Source organism: Ambystoma mexicanum, chromosome 9 (genome assembly GCF_040938575.1).
Source record: "Ambystoma mexicanum isolate Mex_15411 chromosome 9, UKY_AmexF1_1, whole genome shotgun sequence".
Taxonomy (NCBI): Eukaryota; Metazoa; Chordata; class Amphibia; order Caudata; family Ambystomatidae; genus Ambystoma; species Ambystoma mexicanum.
In genome coordinates this window covers 609,393,395-609,416,318 of record NC_090931.1, presented here as the reverse complement: position 1 = coordinate 609,416,318, position 22,924 = coordinate 609,393,395, and the positions used below count along the sequence as shown (strand labels likewise).

The 22,924-nt window shown below is 47.6% G+C and overlaps 1 protein-coding gene across 1 annotated transcript in view; it reads left to right on the top strand.

The window, feature by feature from the left end:
* The window catches only part of BLMH (bleomycin hydrolase), a 648,489-nt gene extending 635,661 nt beyond the window's left edge, over positions 1–12,828 (top strand). The window contains exon 12 of the mRNA XM_069615257.1: positions 11,088–12,828. Within this exon, the coding sequence (XP_069471358.1) occupies positions 11,088–11,239 (152 nt within the window). The 3' untranslated portion in view covers positions 11,240–12,828. The remainder of the gene's footprint in view (positions 1–11,087) is intronic.
* Positions 12,829–22,924: the final 10,096 nt, after the last annotated feature.

The window sequence follows — 22,924 nt, the reverse complement described above, 5'->3', positions numbered from 1 at the left end:
GGTGTGCAAGCGGAGCAAGATAGATGTTAGAGCTAGGGAGAAAGGTTGGAGCCCTGGGGAACTCCACAGGTGGCGATAGCTGTGGGAGAGGGGAAAGAGCCCAGGATAACCTGAGAGGGACGATCCGTGAGGAACGAAGTCAGCCAGTCCAGTGCCCGCTCCGAGATACCTAGGGTATGGTGGGGCAGTTTTGAGAGGATGGAGTGGTTGACCATATCAAATGCAGAGGAGACCTTCATGCGACAGACAACCCTAGTGACCTCATCGGTGTGATAGGAGAGGAGAAAGAGAGAAAGGGGGAGGATGGGAGGCAACAGGTGGGAGGGGGGGGGGAAGGAAGAGGGTGCTCAGGATGTCCGGAGTTTTTTCTGTGAAGCGAGTGGCCAATGCATTGGAGGGCCGGAGAGGTGAGGAGGAGACTGCAAAAGGGTTTGCTAGTTCCTTGCAGATTTTAAAGAGTTAGCCGTGTTGTTGGATGCACCAGAGATGTAAGCCTGGATGTGTGCCTTTTCTTGGAACGGATGGAAAGTCGTTATTGCCTTTGGAGAAGGAGACGGGCCAGTTTGTCGCAGGGTGCGCCTGAGGTCTGCCACTTCTGTTTCGCAGCTCTACACTTGCGTTTCAGGGCTGCAAGTTCAGAGTCGTACCATTTGTTACGTTTAGTAGCATGTTTCAGGTGGATCCTCATGATGGGGGCAAGAATATCCCATGTAGAATCCATTGTTTAAATAAGTTGATCTTCAGGGCTGTTAGGGGTGCCCTACCCTCTTCAAACATTAGGATCTCTGGGTTTGCTCGTCTCCATACAGAATGAAGCAACACACGACACAATCAAAATAATCTGGGGACCTCAGCAAAGTAGTTATCAATGCTAATCAATCTATAAAAGGCTGTAAGTCAGTTTTAAATTACTTGGGGCTCCACCAGTCTGTTGTTGATCTACAAATGGAGAAAGTTGGAGACCATATTCACTCTAACCAGTGGCTTTGTCCTTTCAAGATTAGTCCAAGAACAAATCTGAAAACCCACATGAAATCACAAGAACCCCAAAGTAATATCAAAGAAAAGAGGGTGCCAGGGCAATCCGTAATATCAAAATGATGCGTTGCAGTTTTGAGGGGAAACTAGTGCCGTAAGAGAGGGTAGAATTCCCTCCTAATGGCAACTGCCAAGTTAAGGATATATCTTTCCACTTTGAATAGTTTAAAAAAGAATTTGACTCCACAGACATCAATGGGAAAGTACTGTGGCTTACTTACAGATGTTAGTTAAAAAGAGCATAGAGTCATGCGACTTAGTACTTTCCTTTGAGACAGAGGGTGTTGGATGATGTAGGGGTAAACGCCAATTCGAGAAACAGTAGGTTCTTGTCTTGCAGGGAGAACGTTAAACACTGCAGTGCGCTTTAGTATGTTGGTGAACCGTAGACTAGCTGAAGATTAAGAAACATGTTGCAGGGAGAGTATGGTCTGTTGGGATTGAGGGAAGGTGAGTGAAATGGAATGCATATTTAAATCAGTCCTTTCCAGCAGATTGCATGCAGTCTTTTATTGGATTACTAGTGGTCGGATCCGATAGTAGGAATCGCAGTAAAGTGAAGCCTTAATGACAGAAATTCGTAGCGTATGTTGTCCACCGATTTAAAAGTGATCATTACACCATTGTATAGACAGTAAAAAAAAAGAAACCGACATTGAACCATTACTGAAAGGCTTACTGAAAGCCACTGCTGCTCAATGAAGTGCTACCAAGTACTAACTCTAAAGGGTCATGCCCTTTTTCACACATGCATGGTGAATCATTTGTGGATAAATAATTATTGAAAAGTCATGTTTTGTGCCATTTATTTAATCTGATTATCTTGATCTATTAAGATTGAGGTTGCATTATTTAAACATCATAAGGTGTTTACATTCTTTTTCTCAGCACAGTATTTTTCTGAGTTTGTCTAAAGTTATCTATTTACAATGTGTTATAACCTGATAATATAACCATTGTGATGTGTATCACGGTTTGCAGTCTTTCATACTACTTGTAACCTGCATTTGAGAATCTCACCATTTCTATACACAGTCAGTCAACATGTTTATTTGGATCAAATAATCCATCAAACACATCAAGACATAACATTAGCAGTGTCGCATAGATATGCAGTTCTGTAGGTTTGCTAATCAAATTGACACTTGTATAGCAAAGCTAGCTATTTAAGTTACCCTGTTCAATGAAAGCACAGCTTGCCCTGCATTCCTCTTGTCCTCAAGGCTCTCCTCACCCTCTTCACTGCAAGTTCAAAGGGGCTAGTGCAGCAGTTATCTCCTCCATTATTAAGTGCCAACGACCTGTGTGGGAGGGCTAGGCAAGAATTTATTTTTCAAATAATTGCAAACCAGAAATAATCAGGATGATCATTTTATTAAGCCAACTAAATCCTGTTTTGCAAAGACCAGTATGTACTAACTTCATAGTCATGCAATTCCATTCCTAAACATTTAAGTTGTTACATAATTCATAATTACAGTATTAATTCATCTCCATGCTCTGAAGTAAAGTTTAGGTTTGTATATCCAAATCTCATAGTGCCAACTAGATTTCATTTTGTTGGGGAAGATGCATCGTATTGACGAGTGAACACTTTTGAAAACGTACATTAACACACTGCCAAATGCTTTTGATGGCAAACCTACTTCTGCACCTTGCTTGTTGCATACATCTGTGCAACTGGTGCTCAACCCATGAGCTGATCCCATACTCCTTGACATTCTAGCTCATCACCCTGTTGCTTTATACCAGCTACCCTGAAAGTCGGATGGCCAGCAAACTACAATGTTCCCCCTGGTTTGCCCAGTTCTCTGCCTGCTAAGCCAACCACTCTGCTTAGTCTTACGGTCTGTCCTCTTACATACTACATAAATCTAACTAGATGTTTATTCAAAGTATTGATCAAAAATTCCATCCAGCCCGCACATCTACTGCACAACCATACAGTATAGTTAGCCTCCACAGGTTACTTTGCTCTATAATTGCATTATATATGAGCACCCGTAGGAGAGAGCTGGCAAACATGTTTACAGAGCCTTTATCATATCTATTTGTGGGCATTCATGCAGCTAACCTTATACAGGGCTCGCAAAGTTGCCCACTCGCATAGTTGACTAGATCCTATGAAGGTTGAGTACCGTTAGAACTTTTAATTAACATTTACTTAGCAGTAAATGTCAAAAGTTTCACTGTGCATGTCTGGCCTATGCACGGCTGTCCTCGGGATGGCAGCAGTGTAGCAAATACAATGGGTTTTTGGTGACATGCACCATTTTACAGAAATAGCATTTACATTTTTTATCTATTGCCATGGGTCGAGTCCATTTCTCTTAGGTCGAGTAGGTGAATTCAAGTTACTCGAACTGCAGGTCTAGCAGAATTTTAAAGAATTTGCAAGGCCTGACTCCTCTCACTAATGTCTTACTTCAGTGGTACACAAAACTGCTGTATTTTTACTCATTTTATGTCTTGGGTACAAGTAACTTCTGGTGACATAATATTAGTACAATGTTGCTAATCAGATGGGTTCATTTGCTAATCAAGAACATTTTAATTAGCAAACACTGCTAATCAATTTTTGAAAACTAATTTATGCCTTGCACATACAAAATGCAAAAACACAGTGCATAATAAAATTACCATTCCTTCTTACTTGTAAAATACAATGTCCCGGATTCAAACGAACAATCAAAGCACAACTCTCTATAAAAATGAAAAAGGATAATAAAGTGTAGACCATTCATAAAATCCAATACATGTTTAATCGGATAAGGTGCATACTAAATAGTTCATAAGTTATAATCATTCATAAGAATGCTGAAAGGAAAACGAGCAACAGGATACCCCCAATTCATTACAGCCAGTACTAATTCAAATTTCCCAGTAGGTGGCTATTCATTTTAGAGCAATTGGGCCAACGTCCCCTTCTTTGAAACATTGCTCTTTTCAAAAATGATAGTAGTGCCCACACTGTCAAGACAGAATCTGCAGACAAAAGAAACAGAACTACGGATGTTGGCTGACCTAAGGACCGACAGTAGAGTTGACTAGGCTGGAGAGAACAATAAGAGATGTACCATGTACTCTATCAGCACCACACGCTGGGCAACCTGCCACATCCGGTTACCCACTCCATTTTGCTGTTGTTGTCCCTCAGCTGCAGACAGTCAAATCTAGCACCCGTGATCAGCCAACCATCTCTCTTGATAGGACCCCAAATTAGGTAGGGCTGGATCTCCTTCACCCGACTGATCAGTGTGTGTACTTTATCTGAATTGATTGCCTTAATCGCCTCTCCCAAAATGCTTTTATAGAATCTCAATTGGCTTTTGGTCAACAGATTATCAGGGGGTGAAAGTACCTGAATCTTTCCATGGGACAAAGTTTCATCAATATAGTCGAGCCCCTGGATTTTTCTCCAATTATCCCTTGCCGTTAATGACCTGATAGTAAAGTGGCATAGGGTAGCATATTCATTCGCCCAGTCGGAGCCAGAATGTTATTGGTGCCAAGGGACATTGGTCCTCCCAGAATTCCATTCCCAGTTCCCTATGAATAGAGATACAGGGAGCGGATCCTGGGAGTCCCATTAGCTTTCTGAAAAAGTATATTCTCTTTCACCTGGATCTCGGGGGGCTTTCTGAAAACCCCATAATGGTGCTCCACATAAGGTCACAGCTTTAGTCAGGGCAGCATACATTTTTAATACTACATCCAGCAGTTGGCCCTGACAGTGGAACAAAAAAAAACGTGAAATCACTCCCACTTGTTGACTTAGTTTTGCTGAATGTTTTTTATATTGGCATGACCTGTGATTGTCTCTGAAAATCTAAACCCCAGATAACCAAATTCCTTGACTCTGGGGAATTTCTCTGACTCTGGGGAATTTCTCCCTGTTGCAAAGCATTGGGTGCATCTTCGCTGGCCTCTTTCGTCCCACAATATCCCATTAGTACAGATTTCTTGATGTTTATTTTAAGCCCCAGACTTTCAATAAAGGCTGCGTAGGCAGAGATCAGAATATGGAGGGCCCTAGCAGTCCTGGCTATTAGCACAATATCATTCGTGTATGCCAGGACTGCAAAGGCCCTGCCCCCCAGGTACGAATAATCTGCCCTTGTATCCACCAGAGCCTTTAGGAGCCCATTAATATAAAGGGTGAAAGGAATCGGGGCTAAGACACACCCCTGCCAGACCCCACCTTATATTTTATTATTTTAATTCTTAATACTTGCCACAGTGCAATGTCCCCCAGAACCACTGTGCACACAAGCCTCATTCTCCCTGTGAAGTTCTTGTAACGCAGTCAAAATGGCCTCCGGATAACCCATGGAGCTGTGCACGGCCCACAACTTTGATATATCTACTTTATCGAAGGCCATGCTCAGATCCATGAATGCAAGGTACACCCCCTCTCCCCCCCCTTTGCAGAAAACTGGAAACAAGTATGTACAGCTAAGGCTCCGTTCCATAATTCCAACCACGGGACGGAAGCCAAACTGGATATCAGAGAAGACCACCCTCTCTGATAGCCAGGACTCAATATGCCTCAACAGAACCCTTCTGAAGATTTTAAAGAGGTGCCTAATAGTACATAGGGCTTGCTGAGCCCCCTTTCTTAAAGATGGGAAAGGTAATAGCAGATTTCCACAAATGCGGAAATGAGCCTGTATCCACACAGGCATTGAACACCTTGGTCAACAAAGGGGCCCCAAGATCCAAAATGATCCTGAAAAAAATCTGAGGGGATCGCATCAGAGCCCGGTGCTCAATGGCGAGCCTGTTCAGAAATGGCCTGAGGCACATCCTCTAGCCTAAACTCCAGTGGAGGTTACCTTCTCCTGAGGTTTTCCACTTGAACTCCTCCACCAAACAAATTAACAAAATACCCCACCCATACTGCACGTGCAAGACCACATGCATACCACTAGGACTGTCCATTCTGTCAGGGGTAGGACCCCCTTTCACCAATTCCCAAAAGGCTTTCGCCTTGAGGCATCCAAGAACCCCTCCCAAACTTCCTCTTCAATTTTGGCTTTTCTTCTTCTAGCTCCCCGCAATAAGGCGCTCTGGCATGGGCAATCTCCCTCCTCGTGCACGTCTGTGCTTTCTAGGCAGTCAGGAGTGCTTTCTTGGTGTTGGTGCAGGCCCCATCAAACCACTCTGTTAACGGGCTTCACATTCCTCCTATGGTGGGCCGTAAAGCCCTTGGGCAATGCCACCTGTAACTTCATGAACTGTTCTACTACCTGCCATGGGGTTACAGTGCTGTCAAAAATATCTTAGATAAGGGATATGTTCTCTGTTAAGGTATGTATATGAAGGTTGGAGTCCAGAATTCTTTCCCATTTAATTCTCCTAATAGAGGCATCATTTGGTTTTACCAAGTACGCGGGGTTGTCTTCGAGGCCTACCACACCATTCAACTTCAGACAAATTGGGTGATGATCACTACTGACATCCATCAGCACTTCAAAGCCCACAATCGTATCCCACAATTCTAGGGAGATAAAAAAATAGTCAATCATCGAGAAACCTTGGTGATTATTGAAGGTAAGGTTGCCTGGTATATCGGGTGCTATGCATGCGTTTACCGAGCGCAACCCCCCCTTCTGTGAGCCATAGACGCATTTGGAGACCCTTTGCACATACCCGTCCATCCTTCATAATAGGAATGGGGATTTTCAGTGACCATTCCTCCAACGGGTCTAATAGATCCTTTGTCAAACCTGCACTCATTTTGAGGTTAAAGTCTCCTACCCATATGCATTGCTCTCTGGGATTCCTCCTGTTTGACAATAACTCATCAATAAATACCTTGACCTTAGCCAAATGTCCCCCTCTGCCTTATGAGGGCTGTTATAGAGGTTCAAGATCACTAACGGATCACCCCGAGAAGGGAAAATTCAGAGCACCTGTAGGTAGTCCATATTGGTCTCCACTACCCTTACCCTGCAGGTTAGAGAGGCCTTAATCAGAATGGCCAGGCCCCCATAGCATCTTCCTCTAGCATTTGTGTGGTGGGGCTGAAATAACGTACAATGTATAACCATCTAACAGGGGGGTCTCCATGGCCCAAGTCTCTTGCAAGAGAATGACATTGTGTGTCTTTAAAAAACTCCACAGTGTCTTCCATTTCAAATTTTCCCCTGGCCCTGGATATATTCCATGATAGCAAGCTAGCCGCCAAAGGGGCTGCTTTAGATATAGTTCCCCCCCCTGTTCTCAAGACCTGAGGACCCCCCACCTTACAGCCCTCCTGACCATTTCGGCTGGACCGGTGGGGCGTGCGTCGGTCCAAATCTTCACATGAGGTTAGGGCATCATACCGGTTAACTAGCTTGACCTCAGTGGTAGATAACCCACCCCTCTGTGGGTTCCAATTTTCTAATTTGGAGTTGGACCTCAAACCTGGGGAGTGTCTACGGCCAAGGGATGGATACAAAGTCCCCCCTACATGGACGTGCCTGGCTGCTTCCCTCCACCTGGTGAATTCACTCGGGCCATTTCCTGAATCAGCCTCCCTCCATCGGCATTAGTAGAAAAAATTCAACGATGCCAGCCTACTGTGAAGACTGTAACCATTTGGTTTTAAACCTCTAGATAAATTAGAGTTAACCAGATAGCTAACTGTCATTGGGTTCAAAAAAGGAAAACACTATGCAGTCCCCCGCCATCGTTTTGGGGTTTTGACCTACCCAACCTACCATTCTTGCCATTAATATAAGGCTTGGATCAATACTCGGACCGATCAGGTTCGCATTGATCCAGTGGGTCCATTTATTCATTAACCAGATAGTTGATTCAAATCCCCCCTTTGGAAGCTCTGGTACACCATGATAATCTCCACAAGGGGGGCTGCTGTAGGCGGTAAATTCAAAATGCTCTTTTCCGGCACTCCTATATGCACTCCAGCCCCAGTGTCCCCTATGAAAGGCCTAAAGGTTGATTTGGTCCTCCCAGTGATGTTAGAATTAGCAGGTACTAAGATTAACTTTGGGGTTACTTCCTTTTCCTTTGCAGGCATCACCGGCCCACCAGCCTCTACACCCGGGCCAGGACACTCACCGCACCCTCTGTTACTGTCTTACCGTTTATTTGAACCCAAACCAGACCTATTCCAGCCACTCCTTTGTTAGGACTATAATTTAGTCGGTTTACAGTGATAATTTCGACAACAAAAATGTCGAAAGTCAAAATATCGGAAAAAAAGGTCGACTTTTTTTTTCAATGCATTTTTTTTTAAATGGGGGGGTTCCCCCCCCAACCCCCTTTTTTAATTTTTTTTTTTAATTTTTCCCTTTTTTTAACTCCCGAACCCCTAAAATAAATATATAATTTAAAAAACCGAAAGTCGACCCTTTTTTTCGACATTTTTTTGTCGGCATTTTTTTTTTCGAAATTATGACCACCCACCAATTTAGTCATCCAGGATAAGCCAGTGTGTTCATTACCCCAGACCTGTACGCCTGCAGTGACTTGAGGATGGTCTGCAGGGGCTTGAGCTTTGCATCTAAAAGTGATTCCACCCAAAGCTTATCCTCTCCCCGCCCAGAGGAGGAGTTTAGATCCTGACTCAATTCCCTATCCGTACACCCACCCATAGAGCTGCTTACCAATGAATCTGTACCCACTTCTCTCCAATCCCTTGTCCTTCCCCCTACCCTTCCACTTCCTTATCTACCTCATTACCCTGCGCTGGGGTCCCGAGGCAGGCAAACCCCAAGCACCTGCTCCTGTACAGCATTTGCCTTACCCACCATACTCCCTAAGAACCCCCAACTCCTCAGTATAACCATTCTGTTCAGTATTGCTGACTTTATGCCCCTCCCCCCCTGCCCTCCATAAGCCTGAGGCAGCATCCTATGACTTTTTCGGTGATGGTAATATGACTCTATTTTGCTGGCCATATCTTCCAAATGCAAGTTGATGGAGCATTGATGGGGCTTAACCTTGGCAAGCACCCGGCCCGATTTTGATTGTTTAGGTTTTTGTTGCACTAATTGCCAGCATCCCTGGTCTCCCATCATCCCTTGCTTTCCAGAGCTAAAGGTCAGCAAAAAAACAATACCTTGTACACACCTTATACACAAACAGTTTTTAAAATACTATAAAATAGGACACCTGAGAACAGTAAAAAAATAAACCCTTCTAAAAATTAGTTAAAAAGGGTAAACCACTAAAACATCTGTATCTATATAGTGTCTATACAATGGGTCCTTCCGGCATGCGCTAATGCACAAATGGCCACAACGATCCGCAGGAACAAATGCAGACACACACCACCCTAGAGTGATGGCTTCATAGGGACGGTTTGGCTCCACAAGCAGCCACTGGTGACCTGTCCTCACCTCAGTGAAACCTCCAAAGAGGGGGGACAGGTAATGTTCGACGGCTCGAGGAGCAGCTTTAGTCAGTTTGTCCCCCGTACCGTAAAAGCAAACTTTAACGCTGTCAAAGGCGTTAGTGTTCAGTAGCCAGTCAATAGCGCTAACACCAGTAAGTGCTTATTGCACCCCGCCTTATCCAGTTGCCAAAGTAAATATGCACTCAGTCAGAAATTATGTAGAAGGGCGAAAAATGGGACGAGTGCAAATATGATTACATACAGTTTGTTAGCAGGTATAACCGTTCCCGCTTTTTGGTTTGAGGCTTTCGGGTTTCGTCATTCTTGATCCTCATTCATGCGGAAATGCAGACGGGTGGGGAAACCTGTATCACCAGCGAAGGGCCGCAGGTAACTTATTCGCAATCATTGGTCACTGGTGTAACCCCCGCCATGCCGATCCACCACAAACCACCAATAACTAACAGCGCAGGGCAAGTGGTGGAAAAAGTATATGCTCCTCCTTACATGACTTTAGGCAATAAATAAAGACTGGCAGCCCCCACCAATAACCACTTTTTCCACCACTTCTCCTCTGTGCCGTCCTCCGCGCTCCTGTAGGGGTTATATGCTCCTCCTCCTCACATGAGCATAGGCAGTAAGGACAGACTGGCAGCCCCCACCAATAACCACTTTTTCCACCACTTCTCCTCTGTGCCGTCCCCCGCGCTCCTGTAGGTGTTATATGCTCCTCCTCCTCACATGAGCATAGGCAGTAAGGACAGACTGGCAGCCCCCACCATTAACAACTTTTCCCACCACTTCTCCGCGCCTATATACAGAAGCTGTTATCCCTAGAATCTATCACTTGAATGAGCATTCGTCACATTCTAGCATTCCCTTTACAGCAAAAAGTTTATATCGGTGGGACGATTGAAAAGATGTGTGGGCTGATTGTGTCGATGTTTGAAAAAGTGAGGGTACGTATTCTGCAGACAACTATGTGCAAGTTGAGAAATGGTGTGTTTGAAGTTTCTCAAGTTGGAAAAAAACCTGAAAAACAAGATTGCTGCCATGGATCAGGAAGAAGGGAACTGCACATAGTCTCTTCTCCCTTTCCATGGTGGCCATTGCTGTGTTGGGTAAGCGCTTGGAACACTAGTGTTCCCAGCGAGCGACAACGGAACGCCAGGTAAGTGGGGCGGGGATTGGTGAAGAGGACACAGGGGAGTGTGGGGGGCGCACTTACTTCTGTACTTTCGGGGTAAGAGGGCAGCCTCCAGCTCCAAGGAGGATCAGAGCTGGGGTTTTACCATGTGCTAAAACCCCTGTTCTGAGCCTCGTGATTGGCTCGGAGGGAGGAGGCACACACCCCCGTCGTGTACTAATGCCTTTATAATAATCTTTTTCACCAGACTATGCGAAGCGCTCACTGCCAGTCTCTCTGAATGGTGGTCCTCCACACAGCCCCCGAAAAAAGAGGACTACCCCACTCTGTATTATATATTCCTGGTCCTTTTGACTTGCATGCTATAAATTGTGGGCGCCGTTCTGTGAGACAACTCATTTGAATTTAATGCAGGGGGTGAGGGAGTTCCCCATTTACTTTCACGAGACATGTTCCTACTATTTAATATTGGCTTTCTCTGATGTAGCCCAAACGTAAATGTTGACCTATTTGTTTTACCCCATTGCATTAAATGCCCCACTGTTTTTCTTTCAGGTTATCTGATCATGACTGATGAATGGTTCTCAGAGTATGTGTACGAAGTGGTCGTGGATAAGAAGTACTTATCGGAGGACGTTTTGGAGGTGCTGAAGCAAGAGCCCATTATCTTGCCTGCATGGGACCCTATGGGGGCGTTGGCCAAGTGAGGTTCCTCAGTTGCTCCTGTTAATCCCCAGCCCTGACCCCTCTAGCTCTCCTGAAGCAACAGGGAAGCACAGCACGAGAGAGCCACGGAGACTGAAGAATTCCATGAACCAGACCAGCCAGTCTCATTGACTCGTATGCCAAGAATGCCTTGCATCTAAACAGGGACTTCTCTTTGGACAAAGGCCATGGGTTGGGAGTGGGAGGAGACTTAATTTCCTGTGCCAGCAAATCAACAGATTACCTTTTGATACTTTACAGTGTCACTCAGGCTTTGAGACACGCTTCTTGCTACCCCGGTTTTATGTTGTGCTTTTAAAATCGTGGACAGCCCAACCTTTCATCATGCAAATCCACCTTATATGTAGGGGACGCTAGAAGAGGCACGTTGATGCATTTCTAACAAGTTATCCTTGTAACTGGGATCTAATACTGTAGCTAACTTGTTAGCTTTGAAACAGATGCCTCCGTTCTGAACTTGACTAAAATTCTGAGGACCTAGGAAAAATCACTAATCCCCTGGCTTCAGTTCTTTGATCTACCAAAATATGCATCAGGATCCCTAGTATAACACTCCTAATAGCAACTGGACCTTTATGCCTATTGTATAGGAGTAGGGTTCACAGAGATAAATTGAGACTTCAGTATTTCTCTGTACATTGCTGTTGATACCTTGGAAACATTTCATTACTTGAAGTTTTTGTTAACTAGCTAAAGTTGGCCTACACCTTACAGAAAATGTTTTGCATATGAGGTTTGCATGTTTTACCTAAATTACTTAGAAATCCTTCTCCATGTTATCCTCTTAAATTATTTTCCATAAGCCATACTGCACGATCAAACCTCTATGGGCTGTTCCTGAAATGTAAAAGAAAAGCTGACACACAGCCCTCTTTGTATTACTACAAGTTAGTGCAGGGCTTTTTTGCTAAATGTAATAGTGCCCAAAGTGTCACAGATTACTTCACGTTCTGCAATTGTGAGCCCCTTTTAACTTCTAAATGCATATTTTTAAACTGGAACATTTTATCATTTTAAAAGATAATATACCTATTCCTTAGCCCCTGGCCTGCCTCAAAAACGGTATTTAGCAGGAAAGAATATTGTCCAAGATGGCAATGAGTCGCAAATAAACTGTTGGTTTTAAATGTGGGATGTTATGCATGTCCGTCTTCTCCTATAATCAATTTTCTGACCAGGGATACTGAGGGTTCTTTGGAGGCTAACTTAACTGTTTTTAACTGTAAAAAGTTTCTTGACTGTTCTCGTTGACTCGCATGACTGGTGGAAGAGAAGTTTCAACTCAATGCCTCTTGATCTTAAAATCTCTTGTTCTTTGTTCGATTACCTCAGAAGCACCACCAACATTCTCCCATTAAACCTAATAAAATACCCTCACTTAAGTCTTAATCTGTGGCATCAGGAGGCAGAATTAAGTGCTGCATCCAAAGCTAGTGGGCGGGAGGTTGCAACACCCAAGGGTTTTTTATGCTTTAGCAAGCTGTGTCCCAGCTATACTGCATTTTCCCTTGGCAATGTTTAAAATAAAAAGGTGCTATGATGATTTTAATAAAATACTTTATAAAAATAATGCTTTGGTTGAATATACTTTTAATAAGTTGGCAGAGTCTTCTATTGGATGCTATTTACACCACCTTATGTTTCTAGTAGAAGTGAGAGAAAAAAAAACAACCACTGGAATTTTCAGCAGGTATGTGCACATCATATGTATGGCCCTTGTTTGCATTGGTTGTGTGGTTAAGCTGTGTGACCACAGGATTGCTGGGTCTTATTTTCTTTACTGCTTTAGAGGTAAATGAGGCTCGGGGTGGGGGATCTGCAGTCTCAATCTCATGTGCATTATATTTGCTGTGAACTTTCCTGTGCTTTTTCCGGTCACAAAGTCCACCCTAACAACGTTTCCAGAAGACATGCAGGGAAATGTGTGACCACCTCCAGCTTAGTGGCCATGTCTTAGAGGACAAGACAATATTTTGGATCGTCATTCCCATGATGTAGAATGGTCAAACAGCAGGGATGGATAAGCAAGAGTGATGACAAAGAATGCACCATCCATTCCAACAACATTATGGTGCATGTGGCCAGTAGTGTGAAGAAATGCACAGGGACCTAGACTCTTCCACCCCACGTCCCCCGCTTAAAATGTGTGCACACTGGTGTGGTGTTCGTTACAATTACTGCGTCTCCCTGGTCAGCAGTAACTCCACTGTCAAAAAAGCAACCGCCAACAAACTTTGCTCTCCTTGGTTGTGTGAGAAAATAACGAGGAGAACATCTTGTTAGCACTGAGCAGCGAGATACAGTCAATAATTGGCTTCTAACATTTTGAGACATTTGGCACAGAAAACTTCTGGTGTCCAGCTGTATCACCAGATCTAGCAAGCGCAATAATACCAGCAGCTGCCCAATTTATCATGCTCCGGATCCACCAATCTGCCTCTTGCCTTGCTACAGTGAGATGTTCATGTACTTTTGCCAGTAATTACCTAAGGTTTTGTTTCACCCACTTTATTTGAAAAAAGTTCCCAATCGGCTGCCTTTCTCAACTGGCATCCTATCTGGAAAAGGCACATGCCTGAATTTCCGCATGATGGCACAGACTCTGAATCATTGGCAGCAACGGGCAGACAAGGTAAGCAGTGGGTTCAGGGGCGGGATGGGTGGATTGTTTGAGGGCGAAGGAGGGTTGGGGGGTGGAGGCATGGTCGATAAAATGCTGGGGTGGTAGAGTAGGGGCTGGCTAGAAACCAGGGTTTGCTGTAGTGTCCCCTGCATGTGATAGGTAATTGGGGGCGGGTGCATCCATGGGTTGCAGGGGCTGTCTCTCACCCTCACATCGGAAAAGGTATTCCGGGAGCAATGGTGCACGGCCGAGTCTTTCCCTTCAGCGCTGAAGTTGGACACAGTGACTGGGATTCAGCGAGAATGGCCTATGGGGAGATCACATGGAACCATGTTTTTATTTCTCACTTTGCCCAGACACCTATCAGTCAAAGCAAAGGCCAAGGTTATCCGGCCGTTTGAACATACCCATACAACAAGGGAGTGTTGTTTACCAACAATGCCGACGACACCCAGTGTGTCGTCCCTTTGGCTGCTCCCATTCTTCTGACGAGGAGAAACTCAATAGTTTATTCTCCAGTAGAAAAATGGATGATTGAAAACAATCTTGCCCTTAACAGGGAAAAAACTGAACTAATGATAGTTGCCACACAATCCATGATCATGAAGCTGGGACCACTTTATTTCGAATTTCATTTAGGCGATGTGATCATCAAGCCACAGAAGTAAGTAAAAACTTTAGGCATGGTGTTGGACCTGCAATTAGCTAAGAAAGCACATGTGAGAAGCCTAGTCTCCTCGGCAGTCTATTTCATTATCACCTTCGCCCCTTTATTTCTCAGGCAAATGCCAAAACTCTAGCTAGAGCCGTTATGGGATCGTAACTAGACTATTGTGGTAGCCTTCTCATAGGGACCAATAAAAAATGCCATTAACGGACTCCAAGAGGTGCAAAATCGGGCTGTTAGAATAGTGACTGGCTTAACCTGCCATGACCATTTATCACAAGCAAGGAGGTCATTGCACTGGCTCCCTGTAGCCTCTCGAATTCACTTTCAGTTATTGACAATAACTGTGAAATGCAGATTAGGCTTAATGCCAAAGTATTTACAAGATCTGATTTCTAGTAAGGCAAATAGCCGCTCCCTTAGATCTAGCCTGCAGAACCTAATGACCATACCCAGAAGCAAGTCTAAGAAGATGGAAAAAGGAGCCTTTGATATAGCAGCTCCTATGGCCTGGAACGCTCTTCCCCAGATCTTCGGGATCAGGTTTTAAGAAAAAACAGAAGACCTGGCTATTCTCGTAGTCCCTGTGCTGATCTTGGTTACCTTGTTTTCGCTTTTTCATTAGGGTCCCTCTTTTTTTGTTCTTTGTTGATGTCTGCACCCTAATGCCTGAGGGTTCATGACTGTGCGATACAAATGTAAAGTAAACATTGCACCCTAGATAACAGTTCAACCGTGGAACTATTGAAGCAAGGGTAGACTTCTTGCAGGCAAGATTAATGAGCCTTGAATTATTTATGAATGCAAATTTACTTTGATCCCATTGCAAATCTGTACTTTTTTTCTCCTTGGTAATGCATGCTAAAATATCACATTTTAATGTTGTGCGTAATGCCAGATTCCTCACCCTTCTAAGCACTATACAAATAGTGGCTGTTATTGCTCAATATAATGGTGCCCAATATAAGGAACAAGTTACTTAGCTGTAACTGTTGTTCTCCAGCATGTGTCTGGCATGGATTCACCTGCTCATGAATATTTCCTGTCGTCAGGCTGGGAATCCTTGGTAAAGAAAAATCAGTTTGTTTCGTTTCTGAACTGTCTTTCTACTAATAACCAATCACTGGTCTCTGGGTCATACTGCCCCCAGCCAATGACTGCCCTCTACCTAAGCCCCTCCTCTGGCAGCCATCTTCAGATTTGGTAGCACATAAAGTGGCAGTAGGAGCAAGAGAAGAGCCGCAGAGGGGTTGGCGGGAGGGTTCGCATGTGAATCCATGCCAGACCCATGCTGGAGAACAACAGTTACAGGTAAATAACTTGTTCCTTCTCCAGCATGGGTCTGGCATGGATGCACATGCTCATGAATACAAGAATACATAGCAGTATACACATGCACAACCACAGGAGGTGGCAAGGCTCAACATTAAGCATCTCTTACTGTCTCACCAGACTCCACTTCAAGCGAACAGAATGCGCAGCACTGCTTGGCCGACTCTGGACTCCTCCCTAGAATCCCGGTCGCAGTAGAATTTCCTGAAGGTGTGAGTCGACCTCCACATAGCAGCCCTGCAGATGTCCAGCAGGGGCACCCCAGACAGGAACGCTGTGGTAGCAGCGATCGCTCTGGTCGAATGGGCTCTCGGACGGCCGGGCAACAGTCCATTTGCCAACTGGTGACATTGCATGATGCAGCCGGAGAGCCATCTGGAAATGGAAGCCTTGGAGAGGGCCTTCCCTTGGTTCACAGTGCCAAAGTTCACAAACAGCTGTGATGTCTTCTGAAAACTCTTTGTGCGGTCCACGTAGAACTTCAGCGCTCTAGCCCCATCCAGCGAGTGCAAAGTCCTCTCCGCCGGCGACGAAGGCAACGGGAAGAAAACCAGTAACACAAAGGGCTCGTTGAGATGGACGTCCAACAGCACCTTGGGCATGAAGGAGGGGTGCGTCCTCAGCACTACCCTTGTCTCGTGGAATGTCAGATACGGGGGTTCATGGGAGAGGGCCTGGATCTCTCCCACTCATTGTGCGGAGGTGATGGCCACAAGAAACGCAGTCTTCCACGATAGGAATTTCAGCGGCTCCGAATGCAAAGGCTCGAATTGAGGCCCCATGAGCCTGGTCAGTACCACATTGAGCTCCCACGCCAGGGCCGGGGCTTTCACCGGCGGGAACGAGCGGAACAGCCCTTTCACGAACTCCTTCACCATACTTTGAGACAACAGCGATGACCGCCCCAGAGTTCTGGTGTAGCGGGAGATAGCCGCCAGATTCATTTTGATGGAGGCATGCGCCAGCCCCACCTTGGCTAGCGACAGCAAGTAGAGCAGCACTTGAGGGGCCGTAATCCGTAGAGGGTTGATCTTCTGTGCACGGCACCGCACAGAGCACCTCGTCCACTTATGTCCATAGCACTTAAAAGTCGAGGAAGCCCTGGCCTTGGCAAGCACCTCCTTGCAGTCCGCCGGGATATTGTAGCCTCCGAACTCTAGTGCTGCAGGAGCCAGGCCTGTAGGTTCAGCGATCCTGGGTTGTGATACAGAATCGTGCCTCCTCCCCTGGTGAGGAGGTCTGCGTCTGTCGGCAGCTTGACTGGAGGGTATGCTGACGTGTCCAGAAGGTCTGGGAACCATATCTGCCTTTGCCACACCGGAGCGACGAGGATTATCCTGCACCAGGACCGTCTGAGTTGACTGAGTCGCAGAAGCAAAGGCGGGAATGCATAGAGGAACTGTTTGTCGCAGGGGAAGGAGAATGCATCCCCCAAGCTCCCCGGCTGGGGAAACATGGTGGCGAACCTCCGGCACTTGGTGTTAGTCGCCGTCGCGAACAGATCGATCTGGAGGTTGTCCCATCTTCGGAATAGGAGATCTACTTGATATTGTTGATACTCCCACTCGTGGCAAGAGCGCAATTCCCTGCTGAGTGAGTCGGCATCTGTGTTCTTCATACTGCCAGGTGAAAGGGTACCAGGAACATCCCCTGGGCGACGGCCCAGTGCCACATATCCTGCGCTTCCTTGGAGAGAGCCGGGGATCTGGTGCCCCCCTGCTTCCGGATGTAGAACATTGTGGTGGTGTTGTCGGTGAAGACCCGTACCACTTTGCCCTTAAGGGATGGATGGAAGGAAGGACCTGAGGGCCCAGAACATGGGCCGGAGCTCCAGGACGTTGATGTGCAGCGACCTCTCCTCCGGGAGCCAATGGCCTCTTGCATGGAGATCTCCGGTGTGTGCGCCCCATCCCTCCAGGGAGGCATCCATAGTCACCGTTTTCTGATGCGCTGGAGTCTGGAAGTCCATGCACGCACGGGTGCCCCACCACCGGATCGCTTGTTGGAAAGCCTTGTTGAGGGAGATCTCGTCTTCGAAGCTTCCCGCCACTTGTATCCAAAGGGCGTCGAGGAACTCCTGCAGCGGCTGCATCCGCAACCTGCACAGACGCACAAGGTGGATGCATGACGACATCATGCCGAGCAGGGACTTGATGGACCTCACCCTGGCAACTTCCATGGTCAACAGCCGTTGTACCTTGCCCAGGATGGCTTTTATCCTCTCCTCCAGTGACGCCAGCCGCGCCACCATGTTGAGCCTGGCTCCCAGGAACAGGGCGTCCTGCGATGGCACTAAGCAGGACTTTGCATAGTTTATCAAGAACCCCAGTTCTATGAGCAGGACGACGGTCCTCGCTGTGTGGTCGACCGTGAGTTCTCTTGACTTCGCTCGGATGAGCCAATCGTCCATATAGGGGTAGACGTGGATCCCCTGGAGGCGCAGCTGCCACCGGTGCCAGGCACTTTGTGAAGTCCCTTGGTGCCGACTTCAAACCAAAGGGCAGTGCCTTGAACTGATAGTGCCGTCCCTGGACCACAAAGTGCAGAAACTTTCGATGTCCTTTGTGTATGGGGATGTGGAATTACGCATCCTCCAGGTCCAGCAACGACAGGAAGCCCCCTTCTTCCAGCCGTCCCAGCACGTGCTGAAGGTTGACCATCTGGAATTTTTGAGATTTTATGTATTTGTTGAGGCGGTGGAGGTCTAAGATGGGTCACCAGCCGCCGGTCTTTCGGACGAGGAAGTACCGCAAGTATACTCCGAGCCCCAGAGCCTCTTCGGTACGAGCTCCATTGCGCAATTTTCCAGCATTGTTCATAACTCCTGAAGTAGCTGTGGAATGTGGTTTTCTTTCCTGGCCACGGGTGGAAAGTGTGGACACTTCCTTTGGAACTCGAATGTGCCCGTGGGCCAGAGCATCCGGCACCCAACGGTCGGTGGAGATTGATTTCCACACGCTGACGAAGTTCGCCAGCCGGCCTCCCACCGGGGTGCTCGGGTGGGGGCCCGATGTCACGGCCGGTTCAAACCTGCTTCCCCAAGGCCTTGCCACCTTGGGCCCCTTGACGACGACGATGTCCACCGGCCTTGCTGCGGCCTCTGTAGGCTTCCTGCGATGAATAGCGGGCCGCTTAACGGTACGATGAAGAGCTGCCGCTGAATCCTTTGAAGGCACTTTGAGACTTGCCTCCGGAGGTCCGACAGGACGGGCGTCGGTGGTGAAGGGTGCCTAAGGCAGGAGCCGTCTTGGTGTCTGCCTTGATGCCCTGCAGTGACTCATCCACCGCCTTGCCGAACAGGTTGTTCCCGTCGAAGGGCATGTCCAGTACGCTGGCCTGTAAGTCCTGACGGAAGTCGGTGGCCCTGAGCCAACTGCGAAGGCAAACGCTGTTGCCCATCTGGCGAAACCCGGTGTCGGCGATGTCTGTGGCTACTTTGATGGCGTAGTCCGAAGCCATCGCGCCCACTTGTAGGATTTCGAGGGCTTGCGCCCTCTTGTTGTCCGTGAGGAAGTCCAGGAGGGTGCGATTTTAAACCACAGTTCTCTATCGTAGTGGGCCACGATAGAGAGAGCGTTGGCCGCCTTGATGGTCGTCGCTGCCAACGAGATGACCCGGCGTCCCATGGCGCTAGCTACTTCCCCTCGCCATCCAGCGGGGAAGTGGAGGTCTATGCCGTCACCCCTGCCAATTTTCTTCTTGGCCGCTGCGGAGACCACTGAGTCCGGGGACAGCTGCGCCCGGAGGCACATAGGTGTGGAGTCTGGGACCCGGTACTTCTTCTCATACTGGTCTCTCTTCGCAGAGGCCGTGGACGGGTTCTTCAGAAGGGACATCCCTTCGTCCCAAATGTCATCCAACAGCGGGACTGAGAGTACGGTCTTCCTCTTGGCCTCTCGATATTGATAAAGCAATCCCTCCTTCTGCTCTTTGGGACATAGTCGGAAAAGCTCAGAGGCCCTGGCGATCATGGCATGAAACAAGCCAATTTCATCGGGTGGGGAAGTCCGGGGAGGGGGCGATGGGAGATCAGTTACGTTGTAGCTGCCATCGTCCGTCCCCGTCGTTGCAGTCTCTCCGTCTCATCCCTCGGTGGAGGGGATGGAGGTGAAGAATGGAATGGTGGGGGCGGATGGACTCGCCTCCGCTTGTTTGGAGGACTCCCCGACGATCCAGGCGCCGCTGGATCATCCGCCAGAGGTAAGGGCAACCTTGTCCTTATCTCTGTGCACAGGGTGTGCAGCGCCAGCAAGATGTCTTCCGACCTGTCCGGCGATGGCATCGGTTGCGACGAGAGCGCCAGCAGAGGCGTGGTGTCCTCCGGTTCCTCATCAACCTGCCGTTCTTCGTTGGCTCCACTCTCACTCTACACGTCTGCCTCGTCGGGATCCTTCCCGTAGGCTCTGACCTCCTCAAACCTCTTGTCCAGGACTGACTTGATGACAGACAGCTCGTCCTCAGAGGAGGTTTCTGAGTCTGCGAGGACAACCGCACGGCCCCCCCCCTCCTTCTCGGCTCGGGGCATCACGGGAGTCTTTACGATCAATTGGAAAGACGATTCCCTCCGGGATGGCAGGAAAACTCTAAGCCTGGAGGCAGTCTACACTGGGGTCGCCTCTGCGGGCTTCGCCAGGGACGCCATGATTCCCTCAATCGAGGCCTTAGCTGGGTGAATCAGGGCCTTCACATCCTTAGGCGCGTCTGAGGCCTTCACCGTGGGGAAAGGGTCACCGCCTCACTCCCCTTTGGCTTTCTCCGTCGGGACCGGCCGGGGCTTCTCCCAAAGCTTATCCGGGTTCTCAGACTTCCTCTTCACCGAGTCGGAGCGTTGGCTCGTGGTTGACAGCGTCGGTGACGTCACGCCTGGCCTTGCAGCTGAGGAGCCCGAACCAATGGTGCGCCCGACGCCCGCGGACTCGCAGTGCTTTTCCCTGCCTTCTGTTGGGACCCGTCGCCAGAGCGCCCTCAGAGGTCTTAGAAGACTGCTCAGATGACTTCTTCTCACCTGCTGCCGGGCTCTTCGCCTCCAGTCAGTCAGCGAGTCGTTTACGACAGTCCTTCATTGTCCCTACGGACATGTTCTTGCAGAACGCACAGTCGTCCTCCACATGCGACTTGTCGGAGTGCAGGCAGTAGAGACCCCGGGAGTGCTCATCCTCCTTGAAGACGTTCTGTAGTCCACATCCTGGGCAGATCCTAAACAGCTTGGATCCAGCGGGCGTTGATTCTCCTTTGTCTTGAGCCATGTCCACGCGGTTTAGGCCTCAAAGATCTTGTGAAATTTGAAAATTCACCCTTGAGGGGCATAGAAATTTCCGAAACGGGTCCCTGTTAATCGGAAGATGAATCGGTGGAGCTTGAGGCTTGGTTTGACTGAAAAAATAAGAGTAAACTCTGAAAAAACGCAACACGCAGTAAAAGCTCAAGAGCTAAGCACAAGGACTCCCAACACTTGAGCGTGCGGTAAAAATCTGAAGATGGCTGCCACAGGAGGGGCTTAGGTAGAGGGCAGTCATTGGCTAGGGGCAGTATGATCCAGAGACCAGTGATTGGTTATTAGTAGAAAGACAGTTCAGAAATTAAACTGATTTTTTTCTTTGCCGAGGATTACCAGCCTGACGACAGGGAATATTCATGAGCATGTATTTGTATTTATTAGGCTTATATAGCGCTTTACACCAAAGCAATGCACATATAACAACAACAGGATACAATTAACTTAATAATAACAGTAACAATAGAAGCATTGCGAACTTGAATTGCTCTACCAAACTTTATGTAGAGGGAAGGGGAGAGAAGTGGAATGATGAAGAGCTGGGTTTCAGACCTGCCATCTTCAGGCTTCCCACATATTCAAAGCCCGCCCTTAGCGTATTGAGTTATTCTCTAGGCTTCGTTTAAAAAAAAATCTTCTAATTTCATTTGCAAAGTTTGGGCATTCCATTATTATTTCCAGTGTATTTGTATTGTACGTTATTTTTTTATCTATTATTCTCTGTAGAGAAGCCTTGAACGAAAGGTTCATCCAAGTGTTGAATTCAAGCAACCAATTATGACGACATCGGCATCACACCATGTATCGATGTATTAAAACAAGAATTTCACAGAGCATGACGTGTAGTGTACCCAAAATCCCTCACATGCCGTGGTCCCTCAGATTGATTTTATCCACCCAGATAACTGGTCGCCCTATAGCGGTGCTCTTACAGAAGAGACATTGTTTATCTTATACCGACCTGTTGGTTATTCCCCGTTAAGTCACTTTGGTCACAAGAACATCTTCGACAAAGACTGCTGGGGATTTGTCTACGGCAGTGGGATTCGGCGCCTAAGATCCGGCGGCCGGACTTTCCAAGTGGTTGGGCCCTCTGGCCATCCTTTACAGTAGGGAGAGTGGGGTCGGGGTTGCCATATTTTTTGGGATGTCTTTCCTCCTTTCCCCTCTTTACTCTTTTGGTCTGGTCATCCTCCCCTTTGGCTATGGAAAGGACTCTTTTTAGGTTATGCACCAAGTGTAGGGTCAGATATCCATGGAAGGACAAAAACAGGACGTGCAACGCCTGTCTCCACGTAGATCATGATGAAAAGCGGTGTGCGGCCTGCAAACTCCTTTGGCCTAAGACCCTTAAGGAGTGCCGTGTAAAGCGGTGGGCCGCGTGCGGTATGTCGTGGGTGGAACCCCACCGCCACACCCGCTGAGAGTGAAGGGGGCACCTCAGATGACCAAACATCCATTGTGGATGTGATGGACCTCGAGGCGGACACTTCTAGGTCCGCCACGCCCGTCCCTGACCCTTTAAGGCCTGGCTCTAGTCTCGCTTCAGGGACAACACCCGGCGACAGGGGCGTACAAACTCATATCACTAAGCATACAACCCCTACACCGGTTTCAAGTCCTCATCGAAAAAGGTGAGGGCGCCAACAGGGCCGCCGAAAAAGTCGACTGTTTCCTCGGATCGTGCAGATCCAAAGCCTTCCCCGCATCCGCAGCAGCGTCTTGCGACTGGGCAATCTAAAACAAGTAAGGACGCAACTTCACACGTC